This window comes from Scomber scombrus, chromosome 2, assembly GCF_963691925.1.
Source record: "Scomber scombrus chromosome 2, fScoSco1.1, whole genome shotgun sequence".
In the NCBI taxonomy this organism is placed as follows: Eukaryota; Metazoa; Chordata; class Actinopteri; order Scombriformes; family Scombridae; genus Scomber; species Scomber scombrus.
The window spans coordinates 34,788,955-34,814,131 of NC_084971.1; the positions used below are offsets into that span (position 1 = coordinate 34,788,955).

Genomic DNA, 25,177 nt, shown 5'->3' on the forward strand with positions numbered 1-25,177 from the left:
CAGGAGGGTTAAACCATTATGTTAACACTCCTTCCTCTCTTTCCTCCCTTCTTTCTTCCTTTCCTCCCTCCTACCTTTCTTCTTTCCTATTTGCCTTTCTCCCTCCCTTCCTTCTTTCCTCCCTCCCTCCTTTCCTTCCTTCTTCCTCCCTTCCTTCCTTGACTTGAGGTAAACAGGAGGGTTAATCGACTGACACACTGCTGGTTTTGGACTTTGGACCTGAGATTTGTTAAAAACTAAACAAAACAGACTTGCCCTTAAATAAATCTTAATAATCACTTATAATAAAAAGACAAAATGATAAGCAAACCAAACTCAGTCGTGTTAAACCTCAGACAATTATTACATGTGCTATCAATGCAATATCTCAGAATTATAATATGTTTAATTTTTTATTTGGGCCTGAATAAAAACAGATGGAATAAAAAAAAAAAAAACATGGAATAAAAACTCAAATCTGAGGCGAAACTTATGTAAAAATCTTTTAATTTTTATTTTACAAAAAAAGTTGCAGGCCAGAAGACCCGACGAATGACGGCACAAACCTTACCCAAAAAAACCAAAGTAGAAAAAAAACAAAAAACAAAAAAAAATCAGAAGAACCTGGGAACACAACGGATATCCAGGGACACCCCCCCCCCCCCTTCCTCCCCTCCCCCACTCAGAGTCTCTTAGAGGGAACTACTTCTTGGCGTAGGTGATCTTCATGGCGCAGGTCGCTGTGATCCTGAAGCCTTGCAGAGCGTCTTTAGCGACGCCCGCCTGCGTGTCGCTCTCAAACTCCACGAAGGAAATGTCGTGTTTGCCGGGAACGAGCCGAACCTCTTTGAAGCCGGGAAACCTGGAGAGGACGAAGAGAAAAACCCTGTTAGAGACATGAGTAGGCAGGAAGGGAGGAAAGAAGGGAGTGAGGAAGGAAAGAAAGACGGGGAAGGAAAGAACAGGAAGGAAGAAAGGGAGGAAAAAATGGATTGAGGAAGGAAAGAAGGAAGTAAGAAAGGAAGGAAAGAAGGAAGGAAGGAAAGAAAGAAAGAAGGAATGAAGGAAAGTAGGAAGGAAAGAAGAAAGGAAAGGAAGGAAAGACAGGAGGGAGGAAGGAAAGAAAGAAAGAAAAGAAGGAAGAAAGAAAGAAAGAAAAGAAGGAAGGGAGGAAATCAGGAAGGAAGGAAAGAAGGGAGCGAGGAAGGAAAGAAGGAAGAATGAAGGAAAGAAGGAGTGAGGAAGGAAAGAAGGGAGTGAGGAAGGAAAGACAGAAGGAAGGAAAGAAGGGAGTGAGGAAGGAAAGATGGAAGAAAGAAAGGAAAGAAGGAAGGAAAGAAAGAACTTGCAGCACTAAAATATACTCTGTTTAGAGCTGCAACAATTAATCAATTAATCAATTAGATGTCAACTTTTATTATATTAAACTGGGAAAGAAGCGTCACATGACTCCTTTAAATTAATTAACTATATATATAGTATATTTTACTAACTGATGAATAATTTTGAGTCAATTTTTAGAGGAAAAAAAGTCATAAAAAGCATCAACATCACACATCACATCTCTGTTCCTGCTGCTTTAACTGTGAGACGGATCAATAAATAAAACTCACTGGTTGAACAACATGGAGAGCATCATCTCGTTGGTCTCCTCTGGAAGGTTGTTGAGGAACAGGATGTAGTTCGGAGGATTGTCAGGAACCTGAGAGGAGAGCAGAGATAGATCCTGATCAATAATCAATAATAACAGATCAATAAAGAACCTGAGAGGAGAGCAGAGATAGATCCTGATCAATAATCAATAATAAGGAAGGAAGGAAAGAAGTAAAGAAGGAAGGAAATAAAGGGAAAAAAGGAGGGGAAAGAAAAGGAGAGGAAGGAAGGAAAGAAAGAAAGAAAGAAAGAAAGGAAGCAAAGTGAGGAAAGAAAGAAAGAAAAGGAGGGGAAAGAAAGGGAGAGGAAGGAAAGAAAGAAAGAAAGAAAGAAAGGAAGCAAAGTGAGGAAAGAAAGAAAGAAAAGGAGGGGAAAGAAAGGGAGAGGAAGGAAGGAAAGAAAGAAAGAAAAGGAGGGGAAAGAAAGGGAGAGGAAGGAAGGAAAGAAAGAAAGAAAGAAAGGAAGCAAAGTGAGGAAAAAAAGAAAGAAAAGGAGGGGAAAGAAAGGGAGAGGAAGGAAGGAAAGAAAGAAAGAAAGAAAAGGAGAGGAATGAAGGAAAGAAAGAAGTAAAGATGGAAGGAAAGAAAGAAAGAAAAGGAGGGGAAAGAAAAGGAGAGGAAGGAAGGAAAGAAAGAAAGGAAGCAAAGTGAGGAAAGAAAGAAAGAAAAGGAGGGGAAAGAAAGGGAGAGGAAGGAAGGAAAGAAAGAAAGAAAGAAAAGGAGAGGAAGGAAAGAAAGAAAGAAAGAAAAGGAGAGGAAGGAAAGAAAGAAAGACAGAAAGAAAGAAAAAAGGAGAGGAAATAAAAGGAGAGGAAGGAAAGAAAGAAAGAAAAGGAGAGGAAGGAAGGAAGGAAGGAAAGAAAGAAAGAAAGAAAGAAAGAAAGAAAGAAAGAAAGAAAGAAAGAAAGAAAGAAAAAAGGAGAGGAAATAAAAGGAGAGGAAGGAAGGAAGTAAAGAAGTAAAGAACAGATCAATAAAAGGATGTTATTATATATTCAGTGTGTTAATAGCGTTGTTATTATTTACCTGAGCTGCAGGTGAGTGAACAGGAACAGCTGATCCCTGAAAACACAAAGAAACAAAACAATGAGACAAATAAAACAACAAAAACAACATTTAGTTTGTTTCTAACAGCAAAAAAAAAAACATCCTGGAGAGACTTCATCTTCATCATCATCATCATCTTCATCATCATCATCACTTTATAATTCAGTTTAATAACTTTTATATTTTTAGACTGCAGATTATAATAAAGCAGGAAGTCAAACTAAAGGGCAAAATACAGAATAATTGATCTTATGTTGGCCGGATTATTAAAAAGATGGAAAGAAGGAAGGAAAGAAGGAAAAGAGGGAGGAAAGAAGGAAGGAAAGAAGGAAGGTAAGGAAGGAAAGAAGGAATGGAGGAAGGAAAGAAGGAAGGAAAGAAGGAATGGAAGAAGGAATGGAAGAGAGGAAGGAAAGAAGGACAGATGGAAGGAAAGATGGAAAAGAAGAGAGGAAGGAAAGAAGGAAGGAATGGAGGAAGGAAAGAAGGAAGGGAGGGAGGGATAAAGGAAAGGAGGAAGGTAAAGAAGGAAAGAAGGAAGGAAGGAAGGAAGGAAGAGAAGGAAGAAAAGAGAGGAAGGAAAGAATGAAGGAAGAGAAGGAAGGAAGAGAAGGAAGGAAGAGAAGAGAGGTGGGCCTGATTGGACCCCTCTGCGGCCGGTTTTGGGCCTCGAGCCTCATGTTTGACCTCCTGCATCTCTTCTACAGATTTACAAAATTTATAAACTTAAGTAATAAAAAGTATGAAGAAGTGAGTTTGGTAGAAGTTAGAAAAGAAGAAATATATATAATAAAGTTATCAGGCAGCATTTTATATTTATATTATATTTATATATCAGCATCAGCCTCAAATATCCTTATCACCATGGCAACACAAGCTCTTTATGTGTTTTATCCTGACTGCTCTGCATGATGGGATGTTATTTACTCTCACAGCCAAATAAAACCCTCTTTTTATAGTTGTTTTCTCCTCTTTTATTGCTCTCATCACTCTTTCCTCCGGCAGCGATGAGAGAAGAAAAAGAGACGAACTTCAATCTGAAGCTTTTTAAATCTGAGGCTGAGAAAGTTTAACAGAGCGATGAAATGAAGGAAGCAAATATATTAAAAACACATTTTAAACTACATTAAACCTTCCAGCTTATAAATGTGAGTAAACTTTTCTTTATACTTTATTTATTTATTACTACATAATGATGACAACTTAAAAAACTATATAAAATATAAAAAGGAAGCATCTAAGAAAATTTAAAAATAAATCACAATAAAAGAAAGGGAAGAAAACAAAAAGGGCCTCATTCAAAATAACGTACCTGTGGTTCTCCCTTAAATGGCAAGAAAGAAAGGAAGGAGGAAAAAAGGAAAGGAGAGGAAGGAAAGACAGAAAGGAAGTAAGAAAGAAAGAAACAAAGAAAGAAAGAAAGAAAAGGAGAGGAAGGAAGGAAAGAAAGAAAGGAAAGGAAAGAAGGAGAGGAGGGAAAGAAAGGAAAGAAGGAGAGGAGGGAAGGAAGGAAAGAAGGAGAGGAGGGAAGGAAGGAAAGGAAAGAAGGAGAGGAGGGAAAGAAGGAAAGAGAGGAAAGGAAAAAGAAGGAAGGAAGTAAAGAAGTAAATGTATTGACATGTTATTATCTTCCACACTGAGTTTCTAGTTTCAGTGTTTTTATTAATCTTTAACTCTGATCTGACCTCTGACCCCTGACCCTTTAACCTTTAACCCTTTACTCACCGCTGCTGGCTTCTTGGTCAGGCTCGTCAGCGGCTCCAGACCTTTCTTCTTGTCCTTCTTCTTCTTCTCCTTGTCTCCGTACGTTCCCTTCACCTTGGCGATGACCTCGGAGTCGGTCTTAGCGTACTGTATCCTCTGAAAAGACGGAAAGATGAGAGGAGACGGTTAAAGCTCGACCTCGTTCTGACCGGAGGAGAAAAACACGTTAAAAACAGCTGACTGTCATCCAACACGACTTTAGTGAGTGGTGGCAAAACCGCAAATTTGAATCAAAATGGCCGACTTCCTGTTGGAGTTAGGGTATGGGTCCAGGAGACTTTTTTGTGCGTCTTGACATCATACATATGTGTACTAAATTTCGTTAGTCTACGTCAAACTGGGGGGAGGGGCTCCATGTTTTAGTTTTTCTAAAGGGGTGCAGTAGCGCCATTTGGCCAGCAGTTCCTGTTTAACAAGAGAAAAATCGACATTCCCTGCATCGCCACGGCAACCAGGTGTATGGAGGAAAAAAGATTTTGATAACATTTCATCTCCATTGTCTAAAGATGTTTCTGAGTGAATTTGAAGTTGGTCGGATTAAATCTCTAGGAGGAGTTCGTTAAGGTACAATGCGTGGAAATCTCAGAAAAATGGCAGCAAAAATCGCAAATTCGAATCAAAATTGCTGACTTCCTGTTGGAGTTAGGGTATGGGTCCAAGAGACTTTTTTGTGCGTCTTGACATCATACATATATGTACCAAATTTCGTTAGTCTACGTAAATCTGGAGGGAGGGGCTCAATTTTTTAGTTTTTCTAAAGGGGTGCAGTAGCGCCATTTGGCCAGCAGTTCCTGTTTAACAAGAGAAACATCGACATTCCATGCATCGCCACGGCAACCAGGTGTAACGTAGATTTTGATAACATTTCATCTCCAGTGTCTAAAGATGTTTCTGAGTGAATTTGAAGTCGGTCTGATTAAATCTCTAGGAGGAGTTTGTTTTAAGGTACGATGCGTGGAAATCGCAAAAAATGGCAGCAAAAATCGCAAATTTCAAATAAAAATGGCCGACTTCCTGTTGGAGTTAGGGTATGGGTCCAGGAGACTTTTTTGTGCGCCTTGACATGTTACATATGTGTAGCAAATTTCGTTCATCTACGTAAATCTGGAGCGAGGGGCTCCATTTTTTTCATGTGCCTAGGGGGCGCTATTGAGCCATTTTGGTGTGGATTACTGTCTCAAAGTGCTGCCTAGGAAGAAGCTTTTAAGAAGGATTTAATTTATATTATATTGTTACCATGGGCTTGTTGTAGAAGGGGAAACCCTGCAGCTGCCTCAGCGCGTTGGTGGCGGCGGCGAGCTCTTTGAACACGACGAAGGACTGGCCCCTCATCTTCATCGTCTTCATCGCCACGATCTCAACGACCTGACCGAACTGAGAGAAGAGAGCGTAGAGAGAACGCTTCAACTCTGCAGGAGAAGAGAAGAGAAAGATTACTTTTATATATCTACACATTTATTTTAGACATTATAGAGAAGATATCATCTGTCTGAGTTTAGTGAAACTTCTCAGTATTGTTTTAATTGATTTTATTCCAGATTTGAGCCCAAAATAATCACTATAATCATTATTTTCATTACAGACACACTGATATCCTCCAATAAGCAACAAGATGAACCAAAAGATTTAACAGAGCTCATTTATTAACAGCGTCTCCATTCACGGCTGCATATAATGATTATTTGGTCCATTAAATGCCAGAAAATAGTGAAAACGTGTGTCCCAAAGTCCAAAATGACATCCTAAAATGTCTCGTTTAGTCCACAATTAAAAGATAATCAGTTTACTGTCACAGAAGATTGAAGAAACCAGAAATTATTCATATTCAAGAAGCTGGAAATAAAGAATTTGGACATTTAAATCCTCAAAAACAAGACTTAAAATGATGAAACACTTCTCAAATCAGCTCTACCATAAACTTGATGTGTTTGGGGTTTGAACATAGCATATAATGATTATTTTCTTGATTAAATGATGAGTTGTTTGGTTCATTAAATGCCAGAAAATAGTGAAAAACTGTTTCTCAAAGTCCAAAACAACGTCTTTTGTTGGTCCACAACCCAAAAAATATTCAGTTTTTTCTATTGTTATTTATTAGGATTTTATGGCACTTTATTTAAATATAACACTGCTGCTGCTTTGTTGTCTTTTTTTAATTGTTCTCATGTGTTTCTCAGCTATGTTTAGTTATTTATTTTATTTCTTTTGTACTTTAATCCTTGAAAAAACACAATTTTGTTCCACAGTATTTAACAGTTTACTATCATAGAGGACTAAAGACAAAAAAGTAAATATTTAACATTTAAGTTACATCATTATAACACTGTGATGAACAGAGAATGAACCGACCTTCTTTCTTGACTTTGTCATTGATGTTGTTGATGTAGATGGTGTGGTTCGGTCGGATGTCCATGGTGGAGTCTGAGGAGACGTTAAACAGCTGATCATATGTTTACATCACTTCACATCCACAAACCTCCTGTTTCCCTCCATCATCTGCATCCTTCTCCCAGTATAACCAGCATCTCACCTGCTGACCCTTTGGAGGGGCCCCACCCCTAGGTTGGGAACCACTGGACTAAACCAGCTAACTGTATATATAGTAGTGTAAACTAGCTCCACCTCCAGCAGCTACAACAGTAACATGCTGCTCTAACACTGATGCTTCACTATTAATAATCTAATGATGTCATAATAATAATATATCAGTCAGAGGACCAAACCACTACTTTTACTGTAATACTGCATACTACATCACTATAATACTGCAGTACTTTTACTGTAATACTGCATACTACATCACTCATAATACTGCAGTACTTTACTGTAATACTGCATACTACATCACTATAATACTGCAGTACTTTTACTGTAATACTGCATACTACATCACTATAATACTGCAGTACTTTTACTGTAATACTGCATACTACATCACTATAATACTGCAGTACTTTTACTGTAATACTGCATACTACATCACTCATAATACTGCAGTACTTTTACTGTAATACTGCATACTACATCGCTCATAATACTGCAGTACTTTTACTGTAATACTGCATACTACATCACTATAATACTGCAGTACTTTTACTGTAATACTGCATACTACATCACTATAATACTGCAGTACTTTTACTGTAATACTGCATACTACATCACTCATAATACTGCAGTACTTTTACTGTAATACTGCATACTACATCACTATAATACTGCAGTACTTTTACTGTAATACTGCATACTACATCACTCATAATACTGCAGTACTTTTACTGTAATACTGCATACTACATCACTATAATACTGCAGTACTTTTACTGTAATACTGCATACTACATCACTATAATACTGCAGTACTTTTACTGTAATACTGCATACTACATCACTCATAATACTGCAGTACTTTTACTGTAATACTGCATACTACATCACTCATAATACTGCAGTACTTTTACTGTAATACTGCATACTACATCGCTCATAATACTGCAGTACTTTTACCGTAATACTGCATACTACATCACTATAATACTGCAGTACTTTTACTGTAATACTGCATACTACATCGCTCATAATACTGCAGTACTTTTACTGTAATACTGCATACTACATCGCTCATAATACTGCAGTACTTTTACTGTAATACTGCATACTACATCGCTCATAATACTGCAGTACTTTTACTGTAATACTGCATACTACATCACTATAATACTGCAGTACTTTTACTGTAATACTGCATACTACATCACTCATAATACTGCAGTACTTTTACTGTAATACTGCTACTACATCACTCATAATACTGCAGTACTTTAACTGTAATACTGCATACTACATCACTCATAATACTGCAGTACTTTTACTGTAATACTGCTACTACATCACTATAATACTGCAGTACTTTACTGTAATACTGCTACTACATCACTATAATACTGCAGTACTTTTACTGTAATACTACATACTACATCACTCATAATACTGCAGTACTTTTACTGTAATACTGCATACTACATCGCTCATAATACTGCAGTACTTCTACTGTAATACTGCATACTACATCGCTCATAATACTGCAGTACTTTTACTGTAATACTGCATACTACATCACTATAATACTGCAGTACTTTTACTGTAATACTGCATACTACATCACTCATTATACTGCAGTACTTTTACTGTAATACTGCATACTACATCACTCATAATACTGCAGTACTTTAACTGTAATACTGCATACTACATCACTCATAATACTGCAGTACTTTTACTGTAATACTACATACTACATCGCTCATAATACTGCAGTACTTTTACTGTAATACTGCATACTACATCACTATAATACTGCAGTACTTTTACTGTAATACTGCATACTACATCACTCATAATACTGCAGTACTTTAACTGTAATACTGCATACTACATCACTCATAATACTGCAGTACTTTAACTGTAATACTACATACTACATCGCTCATAATACTGCAGTACTTTTACTGTAATACTGCATACTACATCACTATAATACTGCAGTACTGTTACTGTAATGCTTTATCTACATCTATATCTTAGAGTTTAATAGTTTTTATATCTTTATTATTGTTATATTAGCATTGTTAGCTCTGATGCTAGCCGACGCTAATCACACGTTCATTCATAACGTTAGCTCCAATGCTAAATCCCGCTTGTTTTACATTAGCAGAGTGACACCGGAGCGTTTTAAATTAGAGGGACACTTTAAGCGTTTTATTCCGGCCCCGGTTGCTCCGTTAAAAAGTCGTATTTATGAGTTAAATTCATTAAATTGATTAAAGAGTAAACTCACCTCTTGTGCACTCACACCGCTCACATACAACAGGAAACACACTACTGCTGATTTAACAGAGCTTCCTGCTATACCGCCCCCTGCAGGTCGGGAGGAGAACTGCATTTACCGCCCCCAGCAGGTCGGGAGGAGAACTGCATTTACCGCCCCCAGCAGGCCGGGAGGAGAACTGCATTTACCGCCCCCAGCAGGTCGGGAGGAGAACTGCATTTACCGCCCCCAGCAGGCCGGGAGGAGAACTGCACCTACCATATACACCACATCACAGGGTGAGGGGTCACACTAATTTGAGGTTAAATACAGCTCAGTTTGACCTCAACTTGGGCAGGAACCAGTAAAACCATTGCAGAGTAACCTACAAATAATATATATTATAACTTTACTATAATAAACCAACCATCCAAAGTGTGTGAAGGAGCGATATTGCAGGTCCTTATTCCTCCCTGGAGCCAAAGGAATATCTTATCTTATCTTATTTACTGTGAAAAATGAGCAATTTCAACCTGGGGACAAAATCCACTTTTAACCATATGGCATCAGACGATCACTCTTTTTTCATTTATTCCACTTGCATGGTCTAAAGTTTCTACATATGAAAAAAAAACAGTGAAATCTGCTTTTATTGCATTTTCACAAATAGAATAAAGCTTTCACAATTCTGAAATTGTGTTGTAAAGAGAGTTTGGCCTCTCTGAGATAATCCAGTCCAGATTTTACCTGTCTACTATACAGTGGTACTATACTGTCTGTCAAAATATATTATTATGATTATCAACTTAATTATATCCTGGATTTTGTATCAACATAGTCCTTAAATGTATGTAGCCTGTAAAATACAGGAAATGGCATTCAAGTTAAGTTAAAGTATTACAGTAAAAGTATTGCAGTATTATGAGCGATGTAGTATGCAGTATTACAGTAAAAGTACTGCAGTATTATAGTGATGTAGTATGTAGTATTACAGTAAAAGTACTGCAGTATTATGAGCGATGTAGTATGCAGTATTACAGTAAAAGTACTGCAGTATTGTGAGTGATGTAGTATGCAGTATTACAGTAAAAGTACTGCAGTACTATGAGTGATGTAGTATGCAGTATTACAGTAAAAGTACTGCAGTACTATGAGTGATGTAGTATGCAGTATTACAGTAAAAGTACTGCAGTATTATAGTGATGTAGTATGCAGTATTACAGTAAAAGTACTGCAGTATTATGAGTGATGTAGTATGCAGTATTACAGTAAAAGTACTGCAGTATTATGAGTGATGTAGTATGCAGTATTACAGTAAAAGTACTGCAGTACTATGAGTGATGTAGTATGCAGTATTACAGTAAAAGTACTGCAGTATTATGTACCTTTACTGTAATACTTTAATTTACTTTATTATGTTACATTATGTTTGTACAAATAAAAATAGTTGAACAACCTTCCAATAACAAATCATGTTGTTCGCGTTTTAGCTCCTCCTCTGAGCTTCCGTACAGCTGCACTGTTTATGTCAGCTGATGAAGAGGAGCTAACATGCTAACGCCGAGCCGGTTACCGGGACAGAGACTCGGAGTCCCGGGCCTCCGATAACACCTGTACCTGTCCACCTCTCCCTCTCTCTTTATCTATCCCTTTATCTCTCTCTCTCTTTCATCATCTGTCTATCCTCCACGGTCAGTCTGCCGGTTATCTGACCGACTTCTGACCCCTTTATCCGGCGGTTGGTGCTGCGGTTAGCCGTTGGAGCTAACCGGGACCGGGAGTATAAAGAGCCTTACCGGGGACAGAGCGACCCATACCGGGACCGGAGACAGAGTAACCACACCGGGATGAACCATGGCGTCGGTGCGGGTGGCTGTCCGGGTCAGACCGATGAACAGACGGTGAGTAAAGAACCGAGATTAACCGGTTAATTATTATAGTGCGTTTAAATGCGTTAAATGTCATAAATAGACTGTTTTTAGGTTATTTAAAGTATTAAAACCACTATATTATTATTATTATAAAGTCCTGCATTTAAAGTTAAAAGTATTAAAGTGACACCAGATAAATTAACTTAACCCTCATTTAATATTTAAGGTCAAATTTGTACATTTAAATGGGTTAAATGTCATAAATAGACAGTTTTTTAGGTTATTTACAGGATTTAAAGTATCTATATTATAATATTAAAGTCCTGCATTTAAAGTTAATAGTATAAAATTAATTAACTTAACCCTGTTTTAATATTTAGGGTCAAATTTGTACATTTAAGAGCATTAAACACAACATTTCAGCATGAAATAAAATGTGTGTAATGTTGTGTTTACTGCTTTTAAATGTTATTTATTGTGTTTTCTTATTTTAATATCACATATGATCTTTTATAAAGTGTGAATGTAAATGTTTTTTACACCATAAACCTAAAGAATTTACTCTCTAGATAATAAATAGATTAATCAATGTCCTTCTTCTCAATAGAACAACTGCAATGAGCAATATTTCAGTATTATATATTATTAATATCCATAATAATATATATTATTGTTATATGTCCTCATTTATTTGACCTATAGTGATAAACTCAAAAAATATGATTTAATATTTATTTTCTTTACTGTCAGACGAAGAAAAGCAGCAACTTCTCACATTTGACAACATTTATATTTACTAATTAATTTTCTTTAGATCAACTAAAAATGTGAATATTTGCTTTTATTCTTCGTCTTCAATGAAAAGAAAGTAGAAGATGATTTTGGAGCTGTGATTGACTTTTTTTTTACTGTTTTATTTGACATTTTATGGACCAAACCACTAAAGAGATAATCCATAAATAATAATGAATAATTAACATATAAATTGATGATGTGCACGTCTGACCAACAGTGCAAAACTATAAAATATATGACATTATTTATACTGTAAAACCAAGAAAAGCAGCAACTTTTATATTTACTGATTAACTTTCTGAATATTATATATTTTTTAAAAATGTGAATATTTGCTTCTTTTCTTCTTCTATGAAAACAAAGTAGAATATATTAAGATTTTAGACAAAACTATATTTTACTACGACTCTTCTGACATCTTATAGACTAAACCAGTAAAGAGATAATTTATAAATAATAATAATAAATAATGAAAATATAAACTATAATGTGTTTAATCATTAGGCTGCAGTGACCTTCAGAACATTTACTGAACCTGATCCTCCGTTTATATTACACACACTCATAATGAGACAACACAGTATTACATAATCACACACACACACAGAGACAATACACACAGAGGCAATTACACACAGAGGCAATACACACACACACACACACACACACACACACACACACACACACACACACACACACACACACACACACACACACACACACACACACACACACAGAGAGAGAGAGACAATACAAACAGACACACCCAGAGACACGCACGCACGCACACACACACACATATACACACACACATATACACACACACACACACACACACACACACATATACACACATACACACATACACACATACACACGGAGACACAGAGAAACACACACACACACACACAAACACACTCACTCACACACACAGACAGACACACACAGACACACACACGCACAGAGAGAGAGAGACAATACACACACATACACACACACACACACACGCACGCACAGAGACACACATACACACACACACACAGAGACACACCTTGTGTATCCTGCAGGATGTTTCTGACACTAAACTCCGTCTGCAGTTTAAACATGTTGATCCAGATCAGATTCAGTCATGTGACTCTTTATTGATCTCAGCTGATCTCTAAACATTTATCACTGAGCAAAGTTTCATGTGCTTTTTTTATTATTACAGACAAACAAGTTTATTTATAAAGTTATAATAAGAGGTATAAGTCACAGAGTGCTTTATACACGCAGCATAAAACAAAGATATATGTTTCTATGTATATAAACACACAATAGAATACTAATGTAATAAGTAAAAGTAACCAAACCTATAGTTTAGATGTGTTTTAGCTTAGACTGTATATAAGAATAATAACAATACAAACAATACAATAAACAAGAGTAGAAATAAACCTAAAACAACACATATGCTCCTTTTTAAAGCTGCTTAGAAATCTAAAAAAAGAGGCTTAAAAACTTCACATTTTTAATTTTTCTTATAAGTCTCACAGTGATCAGTGATAGTTGTCTGTGTGTTTATGGCTTCACTGTTAATAGGTAGTACTGCAGACTTTTAATGGAGACAACTTTACCAGATTTAGACAAAAACAGGGTAAAAATACACAGCTACTGTTTGTAACCTTAGTGTCAAAGATCCAAACATGTTTATTAATTGACAGAATTTATAGAAGCTTAAAATTAGGTAAAACCTTTTGTTTTATGATGTACGAGTACTCTAACCTACTCTGAAAATAACAGTATCATATATACATTATATATATAATGTAACTCATGCAGTGAATCTGACATGAATCTGTTTATTTAAGGAGTGAAACCGAGCAAACTATCAGAGTTCAAAAGGTTAATTTGACTATTTTTCATCTCGTCCTGATTATTAAATCTATCAGAGACGAAAAGTCTGAATTTTTGTCTTCTGGGCTCAAAGTTTGATAAAGAAAAGAAAACAAACAGAATAATTTAACTTTTTGTGTCTGGTTGAGAGAAATCTTTACTTTTACTATTAAAGTTGATATTGAGACTGATGCCGGGTTTAGATATAGATCTATATATATATATATATAGATCTATATCTATATATAGATCTATATATATATATATATATATATATATATATATATATATATATATATATATATATAGATCTATATCTATATATAGATCTATATATATATATATATATATATATATATATATATATATATATATATATATAGATCTATATATATATATAGATCTATATGTGAGTCAGTGACTAATACGTGTTGGCAAGATGATACAAAAATCAGTTAGAACTATTGTTAAAATGTACATTTAGTATTTTTGTTGGTTTTATATCATTTGAAATGACATTTGCACCATTTTTTTTTACTAAAAGTAAGACTGAATGCTCCTGAAAATGTGAGAGAGAGAAAGAAAAAGAAGTAGGAGGAAAGAAAGACAGCAGAGGAAGAAGAGAAAGAAAGAACAAGAAATTGGAGGAGAGAGAAAGAATGTAAGAAAAACAAAGAAAAAAAGAAAGCAGAGGAATAAAAAGAAAGAAAGCAGAGGAATAAAGGAAACATTTGAAAGTATTTCTGCATTTACATTTTAAAGCATTGTGTCATATTGAGCAGATTGATCCTAAAAACATCTTTTTCTAAATAAGTTTTGACAAATTATATAAAAATTGTTACAAATCAATGTAATCAGTGTTGTGTTACTAAAAGTTGATTATATTTATTCCACATTTTAGTTCAGTATAATTTTCCTGTATATATAATCAGATTTATAAGAATAAATACCGGTTACACCAATAGGACGCTGAGTTGCATCACGTCTTTGACCCAAATACAGAACATTTAGATTAATACACCTTTTCTTTCAGATGTGGTTACCAAACACAGATATGTAACAGAGGCTGTGATATTGTAAAGTTTAATAATAAACGTTTAAATAAAATGACATCAGTGCACAAAGACAGGAAACTACACCGTGACTTAAATTAGGAGGGATTACAGAAAGGCAAACAATGGAAGCATTTATTAAATATACATAAAAAGCTGCTTATATATATCTATAATAAATATCAGCACATATCGGACGACATAAACACTGATACCGATATATAGTTGTTGAGATTTTAGCAGGAAGCTTAAATGATAATTCGACTTTGGAAATACTGAAAAATTGGCGGGAAAACTGTCTTTTGGAAATAACTTGCAGTCACTGTGCACTTTATTTTCTACACACAGTTACACACATCGCACATTTACTTGGCACTAAAATCAACACTGCCAATCTGTTGTATATACTTTTGTACATTATATTTTATTTATTTTATTTTATTTTGCTATTTTATTATGTATAGTTTGTTTTTCTTATATTCTTATTCTTTATATCCTTATATTATATGTTGTTATTGTCATTGTAATAATGAAAAATTGGCGGGAAAACTGTCTTTTGGACATACTGAAAAATTGGCGGGAAAACTGTCTTTTGGAAATACTGAAAAATTGGCGGGAAGACTGTCTTTTGGACATACTGAAAAATTCATCTCGGAAAAAATCTCTGGGGAAAAAAAACTAAAATATGAAATAAATTGAGTTGACTCAGAGCAGAAATCTCTTATTTAAAATGTGTTAAATGTGTTTTCTTGTTGTTTTTCAGGGAGAAAGATTTAACCGCAAAATGCATCATCAAGATGGAAGCAACCAAAACCTCCATCACCAACCTGAAGGTGCTTTATTTATTCAGCCTTAGACATTAGCTCAACACCTTTTTTAAAGTTGAACTTGTCATTTGATTTAATTTGTCTGATTTTTTTTAAAGCTCCCTGAAGGCATCGCAGGAGATACGACGAGGGATCGAACTAAAACCTTCACCTACGACTATTCCTACGACTCTTCGGACTGTAAGAACTCCACCTTCGTCTCTCAGGAGAAGGTAAACGAAAGGTTCAAACTTACGAGTTCACGTTATCTGAAAACTGAAGAAGTTCGTCTGAAGGTTTAAAACACTGAGAATTAACAACATGCAGGTTTATCTACAGAGAACGATGAACTCTGAGGTTTCCATGTTGGCAGAGATTAAGTGGCATCTAACTAATACTGATACTATTAACCCTACTATTACTATACTGATACTATTAATAATACTACTACTACTATTACTATACTGATACTACTACTACTATACTACTACTACTATTACTATACTGATACTACTACTACTATACTACTACTACTATACTACTACTACTATACTAATACTACTATTACTATACTGATACTATTACTATTATTATACTACTACTACTACTATTATACTCCTTCTACTGTTACTAAAGCTAAATAATCTTCACATTTGAGGAGCTGCAACCAGCAAATATTTATTGTTTTTTGCTTAAATTAAAATGTTTATTTAGTTGATTAATTGATTAACTGACTAATAGTCTGCTGTTTTAAACCTGAGTCTATAATCAAAGGGAGATGAAACCTGAGCAAGAAAAGCAGGATTTTAAAGGGTTAATGTGGTTAAACCTGCAGCTCTGAGTTGTAAATCTCCTCTAGTTCTTGTTGTTTGGTTGATTTAACGGGAACAGAAGTGGATTAATGTTCTGGGTCAGAGCAGCAGGGTTTACTCAGGACTCAAACATGACGGATCACGTTACAGAAACCTGAAACTCGTCTTAATACGTCTGATGAAATGTTGGAGTGAAACTAATAACATGAATCTTACTCAGTGGGAGCTGAAACGTCTCTTCTTCTATTCTGTTTATTATTAATATTTAACTTTTATTGGGTTTTCAGTTCTTCAACAACAACAGAAATAGTTATAAATTAGTAGCTTTGAAGCAGCTTATCTCTAGTTTATCCTTCAGGGAGCCTCTTCATATCACTGAGTCAACTATCAACAGCACGGAGCAGCTGATAAACTCAAACTGGGACAAAAACAACTGCAGGAAGGTTTTCAGCAGAGTTTTTATTGGTGTTATTATGAACTTTTAATACAAATTCTGTCTGTATTATGTTTGTATTTTAAACTATATATATTTTTTCCCTTATTGACAATAATTAGAGTTTTCTTCTCCCTGATATTTAACCTTCTATCAGCTGTTTGATTGTTCTTAAATGTGTATTTTCTCAAAAGCAGCAGGTTATTTAACAAACAGTAAAGTCTGTGTTCATGTTTACAGCTCCTCATAAATAACAATAACATTTACGCTACTTTAGCTCACAGATAGTAATTGAATGCTGTATTTTTTTTTTTTAAACAAAAGAGTGTCTCACGCCTCCTTAAATCAAGACTGGTTGGGAATCAGATTCAGTGGATTCAGCATCTCAAACTTTAACAATATGTGTCTCCTTTGGAGGCATTTGGGAACCATTTGTAGTTATTATCCTGTATCTCTCTCAGGCGGGGAGTTCCGGTCCTCTGAAATGAGGCCAACGTGGAAGTAACTTAAAACTGCATTCTATCAAAAGGCCACCAGGGGGCGACCGTTTTGGTGTCAAAAGGACTTCCGTCTCTATACAAGTCAATGGAGAATTCACCAACTTCTCACTTGATTTCTAACCTCAGTAAACGTTTTCAAAATGTGTTTATGGTCTCAATCGCTAGTTTAAAGCCTTCTTCAATGCAGTATGATGTTCATTTGGGACATTTTGGCCTCCCTGATTTTATATGTGACGATAAAGCAGGGTATGCATTAGGGCGTGGCTACGTGGTGATTGACAGGTTGATTGGTTCACAGGTTCAGGAGGGCGACTCATGCTCCTCCTGATGCCCATATAAGTAGAATCCGTGTTTTTATTTTACCCAGCATGCACCTGAAATGTTCAAGATGGCGCTGCTCAGATCCGATACTATTGGCCTCCGAGCAGCAGTCCACAAACCAATGGGTGACGCCACGGATGTTACGTCCATTACTTATATACAGTCTATGATCTATCTCAATAAAATGAGACTTTTACTTTAATCGTTTTTCTTGCTGGTTTATATGTTCGAAAAAGCCAATAAAACACCTTTAAAGCTTTAAACAACAACCAGAGTAATAATCACAGTCCTCTTCATGTATTTTACATTTTCATTCATAACAACTACACTGATGAATAAATCAATATCCAGCTTTTACAAACAGCATGTGAGCTAACGGTGATCTTGCATTAAAGTTTCTTTTTGTCTTGTTTCATTCGCAGGTTTTTAAGGATTTGGGCACCGATGTGTTGAAGGCGGCGTTCGAAGGCTACAACGCCTGCGTGTTCGCCTACGGTCAGACCGGCTCCGGGAAATCCTACACCATGATGGGAAATCCAGTGAGACACTTTAACTTTCTTTTTATTTCACAGTGAGAGATAGAGAGAGACGGAGAGAGAGATGTGATGATGAGATTCAACAGCTTCAGAGTCCAAATGGTCTCTGAAGGCTCCGGCTCGTTAGTTTGACCTCGACTCAGATTTAAATGACTGTCACTTTAAAGATAATGAGTCCAAAGCTCCCCGAAGCCAAAGAACAGTTTCACCAGTTTCTGTCACAGAGAACTAAAGAATATATATATAGAAAATATTCATATTTAAGAAGCTGGAATCAGAGAATTTGAACATTATCTTCTATAAAAATGAAATGAAAGTAGTTGGTGATTATTCTCCTGTCAGTGGACCAATCGTTGCAGCTACAATATTGTCATCAAATCTAAAAAATAAAATACCAAAAACAACATTATAGTCAATCTCTCAACCCTTTCTGACTGTCTGTGACTCTCAGCTTTAAGCTCACTGGTTTCTACTGAACATGAACCTTTAAAAACAGCTCATTAATCTATAATTCCTAATTCCTGAAACAGCTGGTCGCTGTAATAAACAGGAAATAGAGCATTTAATGGGGACTAATTTCAGCAGCAGATTAATCCACATTAGTTACTTTAGTGAGCAGCAGGACGTTGTGTGTGTGTGTGTGTGTGTGTGTGTGTGTGTGTGTGTGTGTGTGTGTGTGTGTGTGTGTGTGTGTGTGTGTGTGTGTGTGTGTGTGTGTGTGTGTGTGTGTGTGTGTGTGTGTGTGTGTGTGTGTGTGTGTGTGTGTGTGTGTGTGTGTGTGTGTGTGTGTGTGTGTGTGTAAAACACCCTTCACATCTTTTTTAATCACTGTCTCTACTTCACTCCTGAGTCCTGCCCGTCTTCAGTTGTCCGTCCGGTGTCGAAGGTTACGATCCGTCTGCTCTTAATCTGTTGGGTTTAGAGTTGAATAGTAAAAGAGACGAGTCCGACTGTAGTTAGGTTTTACTCGTATGTTCGATCTTATCTTCTCTCGGCTGCGACGTCAATAAACAAGCTGCCTGCTGCTCTGGTTCTCTGAGATTAGGAGGCTGAATTTACTTTATTTATACAACAGTACTGATGAAATACTTTACAGCAGTGGTCTCCAACCCTGCTCCTGGAGAGCTACTGCCCTGCATGTTTTAGGTATCTCCTCACTCTAACTCGTTATCAAGCAGCTGAGGCTCGTCAAAGGGCTTGATAACGAGTTGATTATTAGAATCAGGTGTGTTAGAGTGAGGAGATACCTAAAACATGCAGGGCAGTAGCTCTCCAGGAGCAGGGTTGGAGACCACTGCTTTACAGGAAATGAAGCTTAAAAAGTCAGATTCACCCAACAGGATAAAACTACTATGATTAACAGAATCACAGCAAATTTACAGGCAACTATTCTAATAAATTATTGATGTTTATCTTCTTCTAGTACTTCATTAGATACCAATCATGTGAGTAGAAGCACTAAAGTCGGTTATACTAGAGACAGACATATAAATAGTCATATTTTCTAGCTGTGGGTGCAAAAAGGATCGGTTGCAGGTATCGTATGACGGGAGACGTTTAGATGCTACTTGGTATCGGTTTATTTGGGTCTATACCTAAGTGCCCTAACTGTCGCTTGTGTCATTTTCATTGTTTCATATCCTAAAAAGTCCAGTTTCACTTCAGCACAGAGGACAGATGTTAGAGTTTATTTCTGTAGGCTGATTATTGGTGTAGTTACACCTGAGAGCATCTTTAAGAGACAGAAACTTGTGTGGAGATAAAAGATGTTAAAGAAACACGAGAAAACATTTATTCTCTTCATTGAGGAAGAAGGGTTGACATAAAGCCACAGGGCTGATGGGAAATGTAGTTTAAGAGAGTTTGGAGACTGCAGTTTTAAAAAGCTACATATCAGCTTTAACGTCTCTCTGGTGTTAATTTTCTGTGTGTTTGATGTCGGATCATAACTGAATGTTTGTTTGGTTGTTTCCAGGGAGACGCAGGTCTGATCCCGAGGATCTGTGAAGGTTTGTTCAGCCGGATCTCAGACGCAACTCGATGGGATGAAGCTTCATTTCGCACAGAAGTCAGGTGAGTCCAGAGTCAACCAGATGTTTTTACTTGATATGCAGAGGAGAAGGTGACGTCATGAACCCTCACTGATCCACTAACTGTGTTCTTAAGATGTTTAACTTCTGTGGAACTGTAGGACAGATGGAGCCCAGAACAAATTAACCTACAAGGACAATAAAAGCATGTCTGGTTTTATTTTTCAGACATAGGATGCGTCAAAAAGCACTTTTAACTAAAAGGCAGATTAAACCCTTTGTATGCAACACCAAGAAAGTGCTATTTTAAAAAATAATGTCTTTGCTTTTCCTTCCTCTTTGAGGCCATGCCAACATAAGACATGGATTTATTTCCTCATTGAGCCTAAATGTGATGTTTTACAGACCGTAGCAACCATAACACAACCTGTATCTATAGCAACCATAGAACAACCTGTATCTATAGCAACCATAACACAACCTGTATCTATAGCAACCATAACACAACCTGTATCTATAGCAACCATAGAACAACCTGTATCTATAGCAACCATAACACAACCTGTATCCATAGCAACCATAACACAACCTGTATCTATAGCAACCATAACACAACCTGTATCTATAGCAACCATAGAACAACCTGTATCTATAGCAACCATAGAACAACCTGTATCTATAGCAACCATAACACAACTTGTATCTATAGCAACCATAACACAATCTGATGGTCTGTCTGTGCATTACATACCTCATACTGGTAGTGCTAAAAATTGAGCTATAAGTTAAATGGGTTCAATAGATTTTGTTTTTTGAGCAGATATCATGACATAAAGTGACTTCTACCAAACGGTTGAGCAGAACTACAAAAGTCGTTCAAACTTCAGACACTGAGCAGTAAAGTTTGGATCTGTCTTACTTTCTTCTTGTTTTTTTTTGCCTTTAGTTACCTGGAGATCTACAACGAGAGAGTGAGAGACCTGCTGAGGAGGAAATCCACTCAGACCTACAACCTGAGAGTCAGGGAGCATCCCAAAGACGGACCGTATGTAGAGGGTCAGTACAGGAACACTAAATGAGAAAATATTCTGTAACTTATTTTAATATAAGTTAATTTTAGTCGGCTGACTTTTTCTGGAATCAGGTGTTATTTTTCCAGTTTAAATGCTTCCTCAGATGTATTTCACCAACATGTTTCCTCTCTTATTTCTCCATATGTCCATGTGTTAAATTTCGTGTCTCCTTGCCCTTCCACTTCCTGTTCTCAGATCTGTCCAAACACCTGGTGCAGAACTACAGCGACGTGGAGGAGCTGATGGAGGCGGGAAACATCAACCGCACCACCGCCAGCACCGGCATGAACGACGTCAGCAGCCGCTCGCACGCCATCTTCACCATCAACTTCACGCAGGTCGGCAGGAACTGAACATTTAGAGGGAATCTTGATCTTGAAAGTAGTTTTTTTGTATAATAAATGATTGTGTTTACGCTCTCAGGCTAAGTTCGATGCGGAGATGCCCAGTGAGACGGTCAGTAAGATCCACCTGGTCGATCTGGCCGGCAGCGAGCGAGCCGACGCCACCGGAGCGACCGGCGTCCGACTGAAAGAAGGAGGCAACATCAACAAGTCGCTGGTTACCCTCGGCAACGTCATCTCCGCTCTAGGTCAGAAACAAACAAAGAAAATACACATGATGATAAACTTCAGACAGCTGGGAATCATTTTTTAGAGTGTTGAGTTGTAATGAAATTAAAGTCTTTACTTGTCGAAAACCTCGTATTAGCTCCTGTCTCTTTAAGACCTTAGCAACCACCTTAGCAACCACCTTAGCAACCAAAGCTTCAGCGTAAACTAACTATAGTAGCAGGATTTCACTTCTTTTTCTCCTTCTTTACTCCAAAATGTTCAACTTCTCAAAATCACATCCGTACATGTTGGAGCTCAATCACATCTGAGATATCGGAGTGGAAACGACTTAGCAACCAAGCCTATTGAGCAGACAGCTGCTTTCTACATACGTTAAAGTTTTGGAGCTTTGGTCATGTTTAACATCTGATATCATAACAGTACCATTTTAGTAGCTCTCTGTTGTTAAGCCTTCATGTCAGTGGATTTGATAGTCTTCTGTATTATTTGAGTTATTGCAGCTCAATGAAGGATCTGTTTCCTGTTTTCTAGCGGACATGGCGCAGGACGGCGTGAACACCAACCTGAAGAAGAAGTCAGTGTTTGTCCCCTACAGAGACTCTGTGTTAACGTGGCTGCTGAAGGACAGTTTGGGAGGCAACGCCAAGACCATCATGATCGCCAGTGAGCAGCAAAAATAAAACCATCATTACAGAGATGTTTTAAAAATGTACCTACTGGATGTTATTAACCCTCCTGTTGTCCTCGAGTCAAGGAAGGGAGGAAGGGAGGAAGGAAGGAAAGGAGAAAGAAGGAAGGAAAGGAGGAAGGAAGGGGGAAAGAAGAAAGGAGGAAAGAAAGGAGGCAGGAAGAATGAAGGAAAGGAGGGAGGAAAGGAGGAAGGTAGGGGAGGAAAGAAAGAGAGAAGTAGGAAGGAAGGAAGGAAGGGGGAGGAAAGAAAGAGAAGGAGAGAGGGAGGAAAGGAAAGAAGGAGGGAGGAAAGAAGGACAGAAGGAAGGAAGGGGAAGGTAGGAGGGAGGGAGGAAAGAAGGAAGGAGGGAGGGAAGGAAGGTAGGGGGAGGAAAGAAAGAGAGAAGGAGAGAGGGAGGAAAGGAAGGGAGGAAGGAAGGAAGGAAGGAGGGAGGAAAGAAGGACAGAAGGAAAGGAAGGAAATAAGGAGGGAAGGAAAGAAGGACAGAAGGAAGGACGGGGGGAGGAAAGAAGGAACAGTCAAAACAGACGGGGTCAATTTGACCCGGGAGGACGACACAAAGGTTAATTTATAATCTCCTTTTCTTGTTTTTTTAATCGCAGCTGTTTCCCCGGCTGACGTGAACTACGGCGAGACGCTCAGCACTCTGCGCTACGCCAACCGAGCCAAGAACATCATCAACAAGCCGACCATCAACGAGGACTGCAACGTCAGGCTGATCAGAGAACTGCGGGCTGAGATCGCCAGACTCAAAGCTCTGCTGATTCAGGGCAACCAGGTAAACAGCAGCCGAGCAAAATACACATATAATACAGATATAATACATATAAGGGTTGTAAAAGCAGCATCTTGTATTTTTGTTTGATATCCTATTAAACTATTCCTGCTACTAGGGCTGGGCGATTATGGCAAAGATCAAAATCACGATTAATTTAACTTTTAACCTCGATTACGATGAATGAACGATTATCTCCTCCCTTGATGAACAATGATGTATTTTCACAGTTTCTTTAGTTTTGTATTTTACACATGAGGATCTTTAGGGAGGGAAAATAATGATGTTTTAAGGCTAGGGGGGTCAAACATGAGGCCCATTGGCCAGAACCGGGCCGCCGAGGAGTCCAATCCGGCCCACTTTCCTTCCTGTCTTCTTTCCATCCATCTTTCCTTCCTCCCATCTGTCCTTTCTTTCTTTCTTTCTTTCTTTCTTTTTTCTTTTTCTTTCGTCCTTCCTTCCTTCCATCTTTCCTTCCTCCCTTTCTTCCTTCCATCCGTACTTTCTTTCTTTCCTTCCTCCCTGTCTTCCTTCCATCCGTCCTTTCTTTCTTTCCTTCCTTCCTTCCTGTCTTCTCTTCCTTCCATCTTTCCTTCCTCCCTTTCTTCCTTCCATCTTTCCTTCGTGTCTTCTCTTCCTTCCTTCCTTTCTTTCTTTCTTTCTTTCTTTCTTTCTTTCCAGTCTTCTGTTCCTTCCTTCCATCTGCCTTTCATTCCTTCCTTCCTTCTCTTCCTTCCTTCCATCTTTCCCTCCTTTAGGGAGGTAAAATAATGATGTTTTAAGGTGTGACGCTGTGGTTAATGTCTAGTTTACTTGATTAGAACTATGTAAAGATCATGGTTTGGGTTCAAATGATCATTAAAGATATGCAACCTTTGCTGTCATGGCAACAGTGAACACCACCATTAATTGACATGAGCAAGATTAAGTCGATTAGAGTTTCTAAATGTCGGTTTTATGTTTCGGTTAATTGCCCAGCCCTACTTGCTACTGTGTGGAGACTTTGTTCTACCTTTATAGATTTAGATCTTTGGTCCAGCACCTTCTTCAGATGAGCTAGTGTTTGAAATCTTGATTTTGCTGCTTATTGATTGAACTATTTAGTGTTTATTATAAAGAGAGAAGTGAAGGAGTGATTAAAGTCTTAATGGAAGATGGAACAAAAAGGGTTTTTATAGCAGTTGAGTCTCTAAACTGTGAGCTAGAAGGTTAAAAGCTGAGATGGATCATTTATTATCTTCTGTACCTCTTTAAAAACAGATATATGAACCGAATAGAGTGCTTTTCTTTCCTTCCTATAACCTTCATAACAATCTGCTTGAGACGATTAGACCCAGACTTTAAAGGCAGTTGATGAATGTCACTGAGAAGATGATCCAGTGAAAGTGTTTATTGACTGTGTTTTTGTTCTTTTTTTGTCAGATTGCTCTCCTGGATTCGCCCACCGCTCTGAGCATGGAGGAGAAACTGCACCAGAATGAAGCCAGAGTGAGTCTGATGTTAATGTTTGCACCGTTTTAACCTGCTGGATGAGACGAAAAACGACAACTCTGTCAATTATATTAGATGGTAGTTTCTTGGTAATGACCTGAAATTTGACAATAAGCGTCGGGTCTATTTTCAGTAGTTCATTTAGGCTCCAAGACTGCTGCTTGAAAATAGACAAAGTAGATTTCAGAGCAAATAGACGAAGATTTAATTGAGCAAAATTTGTATTTATATATATATATTTGAAAATGCTGCAGATGTTTACATGAAGGATGCATTTGTTGATTCATCTGAA

The 25,177-nt window shown here is 37.2% G+C and overlaps 2 protein-coding genes across 2 annotated transcripts in view; one reads left to right on the forward strand and one right to left on the reverse strand.

The window, feature by feature from the left end:
• Positions 1 to 666: 666 nt before the first annotated feature.
• snrpb2 (small nuclear ribonucleoprotein polypeptide B2) lies at positions 667 to 9,302 on the reverse strand. The gene is made up of 7 exons (XM_062439395.1): positions 9,280 to 9,302; positions 6,792 to 6,863; positions 5,679 to 5,851; positions 4,404 to 4,538; positions 2,658 to 2,693; positions 1,593 to 1,681; positions 667 to 841 (listed from the first exon to the last, which is right to left on the reverse strand). The coding sequence occupies exons 2-7, from the start codon at positions 6,853 to 6,855 to the stop codon at positions 682 to 684; spliced, it is 657 nt and encodes a 218-aa protein (XP_062295379.1). The 5' UTR covers positions 6,856 to 6,863; positions 9,280 to 9,302; the 3' UTR covers positions 667 to 681.
• Positions 9,303 to 11,103: 1,801 nt separating this feature from the next.
• Positions 11,104 to 25,177, forward strand: part of kif16ba (kinesin family member 16Ba) — a 35,554-nt gene continuing 21,480 nt past the window's right edge. The window contains exons 1-11 of the mRNA XM_062438050.1: positions 11,104 to 11,150; positions 15,606 to 15,675; positions 15,768 to 15,881; positions 18,137 to 18,253; positions 20,226 to 20,323; positions 21,227 to 21,336; positions 21,549 to 21,691; positions 21,777 to 21,945; positions 22,460 to 22,591; positions 23,222 to 23,397; positions 24,817 to 24,882. Of these exons, the coding sequence (XP_062294034.1) occupies positions 11,104 to 11,150; positions 15,606 to 15,675; positions 15,768 to 15,881; positions 18,137 to 18,253; positions 20,226 to 20,323; positions 21,227 to 21,336; positions 21,549 to 21,691; positions 21,777 to 21,945; positions 22,460 to 22,591; positions 23,222 to 23,397; positions 24,817 to 24,882 (1,242 nt within the window). The remainder of the gene's footprint in view (positions 11,151 to 15,605; positions 15,676 to 15,767; positions 15,882 to 18,136; positions 18,254 to 20,225; positions 20,324 to 21,226; positions 21,337 to 21,548; positions 21,692 to 21,776; positions 21,946 to 22,459; positions 22,592 to 23,221; positions 23,398 to 24,816; positions 24,883 to 25,177) is intronic.